General features: G+C 36.2%; 1 protein-coding gene across 3 annotated transcripts; it reads right to left on the bottom strand.

Annotated features, from left to right (window-relative positions):
* Nucleotides 1-560: 560 nt before the first annotated feature.
* On the bottom strand, nucleotides 561-9,653 carry LOC113092444 (inositol polyphosphate 5-phosphatase K-like). Of its 3 annotated transcripts, XM_026258040.1 has the most exons (14): nucleotides 9,458-9,653; nucleotides 8,916-8,970; nucleotides 6,847-6,951; nucleotides 5,960-6,068; nucleotides 5,244-5,360; nucleotides 4,947-5,122; nucleotides 4,747-4,858; nucleotides 4,404-4,513; nucleotides 4,239-4,265; nucleotides 2,396-2,603; nucleotides 2,057-2,194; nucleotides 1,850-1,933; nucleotides 1,560-1,664; nucleotides 561-1,471 (listed from the first exon to the last, which is right to left on the bottom strand). In XM_026258040.1, the coding sequence occupies exons 2-14, from the start codon at nucleotides 8,960-8,962 to the stop codon at nucleotides 1,403-1,405; spliced, it is 1,407 nt and encodes a 468-aa protein (XP_026113825.1). In that variant the 5' UTR covers nucleotides 8,963-8,970; nucleotides 9,458-9,653; the 3' UTR covers nucleotides 561-1,402. The 3 variants fall into 3 exon arrangements, with proteins under 3 accessions (XP_026113825.1, XP_026113822.1, XP_026113823.1); XM_026258037.1 differs by lacking the exons at nucleotides 8,916-8,970; nucleotides 9,458-9,653 and adding an exon at nucleotides 7,177-7,760; XM_026258038.1 differs by lacking the exons at nucleotides 4,239-4,265; nucleotides 8,916-8,970; nucleotides 9,458-9,653 and adding an exon at nucleotides 7,177-7,760.
* Nucleotides 9,654-9,977: the final 324 nt, after the last annotated feature.

Below are 9,977 nucleotides of genomic sequence, written 5' to 3'. Positions count from 1 at the left end.
GACTGACTCACAGTGTGTTTTTAGTGAGTTCTGACCACCACCTCCTCGAAGAGCTCTGCAGGTGCCTCAGACAGATTTATAGCTGAAATTATCCACGAAAATGTTCCTGGAGGTAATACCACACAATATCACCAGTGCTGAATATTGTGCCTAACTGAGTGATGATGTAATATTCTGTGAGTGAGTGAGTTTGCATATATGCGTCAATTTCACAAGTACAGTGCGAATGAAGACAATAAAGCATACAGCGCACCCTAGAGTGAGCTACAAAAACATGTAAACCTTCAGCTCCAAAGGGAAATAATACTGCTGATGAGATAGATTGAGGATGAAGTTTGTTTGATTATCACTCTAGAGATTGGATTTTAAAATCATGCTTCATGTCACACTAATTAATGTCAGCAATGTAATTAAACTTCAAATGTGTGTGGTAGACCTTAAAAGAATATTCCAGGTTAATTACAAGTTACCTCAAAATATCATTTCAACTCATCTCAGTTATAAATAAAAGTATACAGCTAGATATGCATTTACAACAACAGATATTCAGATGTTAACATTTTAATGAAATAGCTTTCAATCCCAATAACACTGTTGCGTTTAACTGCTTGATTACATCAATATTTTAAAACATGTTACAAATCAAAAGGGTTGAATCAAATCAGTGACAGTGTAAACAAAAGGGCATTTTAACAATCAGAAGGTGACCTGTTGTTCTAGATACCGAAAAGCCAAACATTGTGATATGGAAAGGCACTGACACATAAAACATACAGTGAAATACTGTATAAAGCACAGCACCAATTTTTTTATAAAACTGTAAGATACTGTAATCAGTCCCAGATATAACAGGCAAAATAAATGTAACATCATGCATTGAATGTATGTTATAATATTGTACATGAATGTATGTAATATATAATGTATATAATATTGCATAATTGTGTATTTTAAAACTTAGTTACTGGAAAATCATTCTGAGGACTTTTTCGACATTCATGTGTCAATTTTGGCATGAAATATAGGCCTAATTCTGAGTTCTAGAGTCTTATTAGTTTTACAGTGATATTACTATCAAATTTGCAACAAAAGGTATGAAGCTGAAGCTCACAAAAGACTCATATCATTTAACAAGAACTGCAGATAAAGAGAGAATGACAACGAGTACTGCAGTGTTTTCAGTGATTAGACCGAGTGTTTGGGATTTTTTAAAGCCTTAGATTTTAATGAGATTTTAATGAGACCACACTCATTAAACCAGATTTTATCAGAATCAGCTGTTCCTTTTAAAACCAAACTAAGCAAAGGTCTGTTTACACAGGCAAATCTGATCTCAAATCAGATCTCTTGCCGACATTTTTACATATGTGAACATATGCCCCAGAGTTTAGAAGTGATCCAGTTACTTCTCATGTCCATTGATGTTCTCAGGTAGCAGACCCTCCATTACAGCATGTTGAGACTCGAGAATCTGGATCCAGACAAAGCAGATGAACAAAGAGATATAGCCTCAAGCTAACACAGGGGTACATGTACTGTAAGTGTTTGTGGAAACTCACCTGGAAAGTCGGACTAAAGGCAATGAGGGTTTGCATGTTGGTGCTGTAATATCCAAGAACATAATCCCCTGCCGGCAGGGGGAGCTCACTTTTACTCATCTGGACCTTAAACAGGAAGTGCACCCCTCATGTTAGTCCTAGTGTAGTAATTTGTTAGCATCATGCTAAGGTTTTTTTAAATTTCGTTTTAAGATGTGGGTGTAAAAGTAAAGTGATATAAAATTATATTATTGTCATTATTTTCTCAATGCAGACCTGTTCTCAACACTAAAACTTTTAGTCTGCCATACCGTCACGACTTCGCCGTTGGCAGCTACTTCATCGTCTTTGACCCAAGCGAAGGTGGAGTAATCAGAGGCACTTTTAAAGCCAATCTGCACACAGAGATATAAATCACCACTAGTTACTGACCCGCTTTGTGATACAGATCTCCTTTTGGTCTCTTTCTGTGCTTGTGTTCATCCATCAACCTCTGTTTTTCTCTGTTTCCCTCTCACCTTGTACAATCCGATCCAGTCCCAGGTAGAGGACTCAAAGTTTTCCAGAATGGTGTAGGTGAATGTGGGACCTTCATCAGCACTCCAGTGTCCCTCCACGGTTAGTGCGACGAGAGGTGTCTCAACCTTTTTTCTCATCTGCATGAAGAGATCGAGACAAATTTGGACTAAATGTACTCATGCAGGCTGAAAAGTAGATGTATCTAAAATCATAATTATTAAGGATTTTGATTCTTATTATTTAAGCACATTTACTTGAATTTGATCAGCTCTGTAACTGTACAATTGATCAGCATTGTAACTGATAGATTAAATATTCAAGGCATACATTATTCATACCTCCAGATTGAAGGTCCCAATGACGGGTTTGTGGTCACTGACCCCATATGAGACATCACAGGTGTACATGTTCTGTGTCACCTTAAAAGGATACTCCTCATCATCAGCTGACGATGTTGTCGAACTATTCTCATCCTCAGTGTCTATAGCTTTGGGCTTTATCCTCCACAAGATACGATCCGTCCAGGCAGGTTTCCGCTTTTTACCACTAATCATTGACCCATGCAAAAAAAAAAAAAGAATAAATAAATAAATGAATATATATTCATATAGAATGTAAATTATACTGAACTAATAATTGCAGAGTGATATTGTAGTCTTTACTAAATTATATAGATAGTATATATACACACTATGCACTATGCACCACTAAAAAAGGTTGGGGTCAGTAAGTATTTTTTATTATTATTTATACTTTTTATTAAGAACTTAATACTAGTCAGCTATTTCAATAAAATTTTGATTAAATGTATCTGTAAATCTGTTATTTCTATTCATCAAAAAATCCAGATCCAAAATTGTTAAGGAGCACAGCTGTTTTCAACATTGATAACAATAAGCTTTGTTTCTTGATCATTTAATCAGTATATTAGAATTATTCTAAAGGATCACGTGACACTGAAGACTGGAATAATGATGCTGATATTCAGCTTTGCCATCACAGACATAATTTTACATTTTAAAATATATTCAAATAGAATATACTTATTTTAATTTATAATAATATTTTACAATTTTAATGTTTGTCTTTTATTTTTGATTATGTTTATGCAACCCTTGTGAGCTTAAGTCTCCCTTGTAAGCTTTTTTTTTTTTTTTTAAAACATGAAAAACTTTACTGCCCCCAGACTTGATAGCTAGCTAGCTGACTAGATAGATAGATGAGCTGTGGTTGTATACTGAGAATTCCATGTCAAATTCCCATTTCCATGCAGACATGAAACCGACATGCAGTTTTTTTTCCATAAAACAGCATGCAAATGCATCAAACGCCAGCATATCAAAGTGAAACAAGCTTTCTACACAGTGATGAGATGCTTAGTGACATGTTATATGACAGGTGCAAAGCAATTCTCCATGACAGCTGTTAAAAGCCCAGTGACACACCGACAGCATTTCATGAATGTGTGTTCATGTATTATACATACGATGGAAGGGCTGGATGAATAAATGGAGTAGATGGTGTATACATGATTTCCTTTTTTCAGAAAACCTATTTCACTTTTTTCACCTTGATTGGTAATCTTGAAAATAAATTCAAAGCTTGAGCTGATCTTCCCATTGGAGACATAAACTTCATCTGCTTCCATTACAGACAAATTCAGCAAACAGGTGACAGCTAAATGTGGAAAAGATGTGTTCTGAAGACACTTTTGTACACAGTCACAGATTCAAATACTCCCTGGTGCAGAACACCTCCTATATTCGGGCCATTTATGTTTGATGGGAAATACAATTCCTTTGCATGATAGGAGCAACTTAATTTACATTAAGGGTAGTAAACTGTAACTTTATAAAATGTGCGACCTTAGGATGTTCGGAGGTAATTCCCATTTAGAACCCGAGGTACAACATGTACTTTATCACTGCTATGCTGCATAAGCATCTTCATCAAGATCTTCAACCTCCTCATCAATTTTCTTAAAGTTTGTATACTGTAGATATGACTGAAATGCTTTCTGGAGCATCTGATTATGCAAAGATTGAACAATGAGTGAGAGGACTGCAGTGTTTTAAAGGGATGTGATGGTGAGTGCTCTATGAGAGGAATTCTGGGTAATAAATGGGTTAAGGTAAAGGTAAGGCCAAAAAACAAACACAAACATTTCTTCTCAAATCTTACATAAAGCCAAACCATGTCTTTGGCGCTCTGTGTGGAGAAAGAATGACCATGAATTTCTTCTAAGAAACACAATAAAGATAAATTTATATCTAAGACTGTTTCCACTTTCAGGCACTGAAAATAATATATTTGTATTGTGTTAATAATGTATAAGTGTGTATGTACCTTGTATCGTAAGTCTCAGAGAAACGGTCAAACTTATAAGTGGGTTTGAAGCACAGCAGTCCTTCTTCAAATTCCTGAAGAATAGCTTCTTTCTTCTTCATCATGGTCAGCTAAGAGCCAGAAATCAGTAGAATAGCATAGAATAACATGTCTCATGTGACATTCGCATGTTGTTAAGCTAATGATGATATACTGAGCACGTACAACTACTGAGTGAAACTACAACGACTAACTTCTTTTGATGCACTTTTTACTTTAAAAGAAAATTTTATAATCACCATGTTAAAGAGCCATTGTTTTCAGAAGAGTGTGTATTTGAGCTATCTTTGTGTGCTTGCCTGACCTGATCTCTGTTCCACAGCAGGTTAAAGCGGCCATTACTGATCGAGGAGCGGAGAAAGTGCATCCCATGGTCAGCGATACGAAAGTTCAGATCCCCAAACCAGAAGACTACCCTGAGATACGGAACAACAGCAATATGAGAACCATGACGCATGTGAGAATGCATGACCGCGAGCAAATTTACCCCAACTTAGCACTGACTTGTGGTCAAGCACTTGTGGAGTGTTGTACATATCAAAGTCTTGCGTGTCCAGTATGTATTCAAACTCATCCATGCGTTGCAGGGCGTAGTTCATATGAGCCGCCAGATGACAGTTCAAAAAACACAGCATGTGACCGTAGAATGAAAAACGCACAGACACACCGCCTTTATTTCCCTGTAAGAATAAATAAAAATGCATTAGTCCAGCTGCATATTATTAAAAGGAAAATGCTATTGAAATTAGTGTATAACAGTAAGTGTCTGTGAAATGTAAAGATGTAAAGGCTATACCATACCCAGTATCCGAACAGGCCCGTGCGGGTGTATGTACTTTGGATGTCTCTGATGAAAGGCAGGTGGACCTGCTTTGCAAACAGTATCAGCAGCAAACCCTGCATCCTCACTGAAGTCACCTGAGGACAGCAAAACCAAAAAACCTTTTCACATGTCAAAGCTTCAGTGCATTTCGCAACACACACGTCACAAGCCGCTTTGACCTCCACATCAAAACCGACAGCATCATAGAAAGAGGATTTGACATGGTTTCTACGCAAGAAAGCTATAGTAGGCCTTATACAGTGAAAGAAAACAAAAGAGGAAACATGTATTTGAGCTTAGAATGGATAAGTGTCCTTGATACGTTGGCGTAAGAAAATAAGGAGATTGGTATTGCAAATTCCTGGGATGTTTTGGTGAAGTGGAATTCAGTTCTGAAAATCAGAGCTAATTAGTTATGAAAGGCAGAATGGGACGGGCTCACATCAAATCAGAGGTTATGGTACACAAATGTGCTGATGTGAAACAAAGCCTCTAGTGTTTTCAATGGCCTGCAGCGAACAATGGAGTTTAACAAGCTTAATGAGGAGACGGCTCATCCTGATTGTGTCTCTCTGTTCCATTGTAAACATATTGTATGTATAAGGACACTCAACACCTCTCTGTCTTTCACACTCTCTAAACTGAGTTTGCAATGCTGAGACAGACAATGTTTTTTTTTAATGTTTTTTTGTACCTTTATATATCCCATTGGCGCAAGGGTATCCATGAGAAGGTGACTCCATGAGTCCTCAGAAATGAGATCAGAGATATACCGCACTGGATTGGCATTCACTTCCTGTAGACTAGAGCACAAACACATCTGCTCATCTTGTATGACAAAACAATGTAAACTTACCAATTGACAGAGAAATTCATTCGGTCTCATAGATATATTATGAACACACACACGCACACACAAATTGGTGTAGGATTTACATGGAAACAGTTTTCACTGTGAAACTGGTACTAAATTTCATAATAAAGTTGAAAGAACATACTTCAGTAATTTTAGTTTCATTTACACTTTGGAATTTGATATTTGATTCTATATTATATCTGAAAATTATATATTTGAAATATATATACAGTTCAAGAACGGTTAAAGAAAGTAATACTTTTATTGAATGGGGATGCATTAAATTGATCGAAAAATGATTTCTGTTTCAAACAACAATAGCACAGCCGTTTTCAACATTTATAACACAAGGTTTCTAAAGCAAACCAACTCATCAAAATGATTTCTGAAGGATCACGGGACACTGGAGACTAGTCATTTTCAGTATCATGGAGTAACAATGCAGAAAATTCAGCTTTGCCATCTCATAAATAAATTACTAATATATATATATATATATATATATATATATATATATATATATATATATATATTAAAATAGAAAAAAGCTGTAATAATGTTTAACAATATTACTTACAATTTACTGTATTTTTGATCAAAGACTTCTTCATATCCATTTAAAAAAATCTTGCCAAACCCAAACTTGGTATTGTACATATTAGTAAATTAACATATTTATTGAGTATAAATCTGCTGATCATGTGATTCAGGTGATGTTAACTCACCCAATCACATAGAGGTCAGTGGCCGGCTGTGAGTCAAGCTGCAGTAATGTCCTCACATCAGCAGGGGGCTCCGCTGTGCCAACATTCCATGTGACCATGTGCAGCCTGAATAAGAGAAGAAGACACAAACAGAGCAGGAATGAATCAATAAATGAGTTGGGTTCATATAAACTCTGAATTCAATATCTGAGAAATGTGGGAAAGTTGCTGAAAAGACAATGTAAAGATAAAAATACAACAAACTTGCTAGCAAATCACCAACAAAATCCAAAGCCCACACAAACAAAAACACAAGTCTATCTAAAACTAATTTTCAGTGACTTAATACACCTGAAGGACTCTCTGTTGGTGTATTTTCCACAGAGGTAAAAGGCTTCATCTAGCGTGCGGGACACTTCCTCATTTGCCTCATCATCTGAGCTGAGATCTTCTAAGCAGACGAGCAACTGAGCGAGACGCTCACGAAGAATCATCCGTGATGAAGTAGACTGAGTCGCCGTTGTGGACGTACTATCGGATCGCACACGTGGGACATCAAATGTGTCAGACATCTTGTTGCTGTTCTCCCAAAACAACTGATAATCTGAAGCCTGATTCATCCAAACCAAGAGATCAGCAGAAGTGAGTAGATCTGTTATCTGATTATCTATCGTATTGGTTGTGTATGATAACCAATATGATAGAAAAAAGTTCAAATGTCCAAAAAAGGTCCAAGAGTGTCCAAGAGCTGGTTTAGGTTCAGCAGATGCAGATATCCCAAGTTTTGTTCGTGCTGTAGTTCCAAGATTCTTATTTCTCCAGTCTCCTCAGAGACAATTCATCATTATCCTTTGAACCTAGACAGCCTCAGAAATCTAACATTTGCGATTAAATTTAACCCTTTTTGTTGATCTACATGTTTTCATTGCTTCTTGTTGCTTGAATGGACGAGTGTGTGTAAAAGCATGCGTTTTGGAGAGTTTTTGGGATTATGAAGTGTAATCTGGAGCAGTGGAGAGGAGGAGGGCCAGGAATGCAAAAAATGCAAAAATCACTAACAGGCCTGATCTCCAAATCACTGCATGTATTGTTGCAGGTCTTTAGCGACGCAAGTAAATGTCCACAGAAGCTAATCCGCTTTATGCAAGAACTGGCCTCAACACTGGGAATATTTCTTGGACTCTAAATAAGAGATGCATTTTGAAAACAATGTGGGGGGGGGGGGGTCGGTCTAAATTTAAATATCTTTAATTAAAATGTGAGAGCATAATACCAAACTTTAACAAACTAGCATTTTTCATTTAAATATGAGAGAGCTAAATATGATTTTTACTTCCATTGAGTTAAATGTTACTCTATCAGAGTTGAAATATCCTTCTTGCCAAACAAATTAAATTATAATGTGGGAGACTACGTTCCAGATTACTTGATGAACACAGTTATCCACTGCTTTTAATCTGTGACTTATAGTATTGACATTTGTATTATTAAAAATGTGTAATAATTTGTCAAATTAAATGTTTATTATTATAAATTGAATATTTATTAACAGTTGATATAAAATTATGAAATTAAATTATGAAATTAAAAATAATAATGAAGTCTTTTCATGTACCGCCATAAATCTTTGCCAATAATTTGTGGTCATCTCTACACCTTACTTTTTTCCCCATGTTTAAACCAGGAAATTTGTATAGGCACTAAGAAATTAGTCTAAAATAACAATGTAGTTCTCAAATCCAGGCTAACTTTCTTTCCGTCCCATTGCTCTAGAATACAGTCACATGCAAATTCTTAGGGGCAAAGAAGCATTCAGCAATAGAGAGAAAGAAAAAGATCAGGCACATAAGGACAAAGCAACCGGTCTTGTGCCAAATTATAAAACTTTTGAGAGAAACGCCAACATTCACAGTGCTTCCATGCAAAAAGAAGCAGTAATGCTGGGCAATAAAACAGACTTTACACCCTGAACTCCTTTTAACGTTACTTCCCGTCCATTTCAGTTCTCAGTTGCATTTTCTATCACCCCCCTCCTCTTGACTATTTAGAAGTGAAGTAGGGTTCAGTTCACTGATCAAGGATGCGGTTACCTGAAAGCCTGATGTCCATACCTGGATCCAACATTGTGTGCACTCATACTCAGACCTGTGTAGACAAAAACCGCATAAACAAGCATCCATGGTAATGTAAACTAATCTAATCTAAAAGAGTTAAACCTGTCGCATTCGAGCTTTTAAACTGATAAAAAAAAATCTGGATGTTACCTGATTATTTCTATGCTAACTAAAAACGCTCGAGCGAAGTACTTTTGTTATGATAACGAGCAAAAGTGTTCGCAATTTTTGTGCTGTAGGTAACTTTAGCTGTAATATAACTTCTATGATTAGCCTACCGAAATGTTATTTATAAACGTTTTCAAAAAGCATAACAGTCTAATCTTTCTCCCCTTGTATCAGTTTTATGTGTTGTTGTCACACAACGTTCAAATTTGAAAAAAAGTGGGCTATATTTAAACAGCCATCGAATAAATTGAAAATATTTAGGGACTTAGCCTACAGGTTAAAATGTTCCGAAATCTAAAGCCTACTGGAACGAAAGCAAAATTCAACTTTGAATGAAATATCGTCGGTACCTTTCAGTCTCGGTCTTGTGGAGATTGTTGATTTCGGTTGTCTTGAATATTTATTCCGTACTCAACAGGTGCTATAGGACTGTGAGAGTTTGGGGTACGTGTTTACACCCCTCTACTTCCTCGCTGTCAGGCCAATCCACAGAAAGCTCTTAAAGCCGCAGAACTTTACTGTTTCATCATATAACGCCTGAAAGCTTTGGCTAGGTCATGAAAGGACCTGTGTCTACATCGATGTGGTAGGCATATATCGCAATCCTTTTGATTAGGGCATGAAACAGAGGGTTCTCTGTTCACTGAAAACAACTGTTTTTATATGCAACATGAATTTAAAATATTTGCCCTTTCTGCACTGACAGTTAGTCTAAATAATTTCATACCGATTAATAATGTAGCTGTATGTTAGAAATCTGAGTTGTTGTCAGGAGCTCTTATACTAAAAAGATATACAACATTATTAACTTAATACTTAATTTAAAGTTCATGAATTTGTTTTTAGACACTGTGATGATAGTTTCATGCA

The sequence above is a fragment of the Carassius auratus genome, unplaced genomic scaffold (genome assembly GCF_003368295.1).
Source record: "Carassius auratus strain Wakin unplaced genomic scaffold, ASM336829v1 scaf_tig00214588, whole genome shotgun sequence".
NCBI lineage: Eukaryota > Metazoa > Chordata > Actinopteri > Cypriniformes > Cyprinidae > Carassius > Carassius auratus.
The sequence above is the reverse complement of the archived record's forward strand: the minus strand, read 5'-3'. Positions and strand labels throughout refer to the sequence as shown.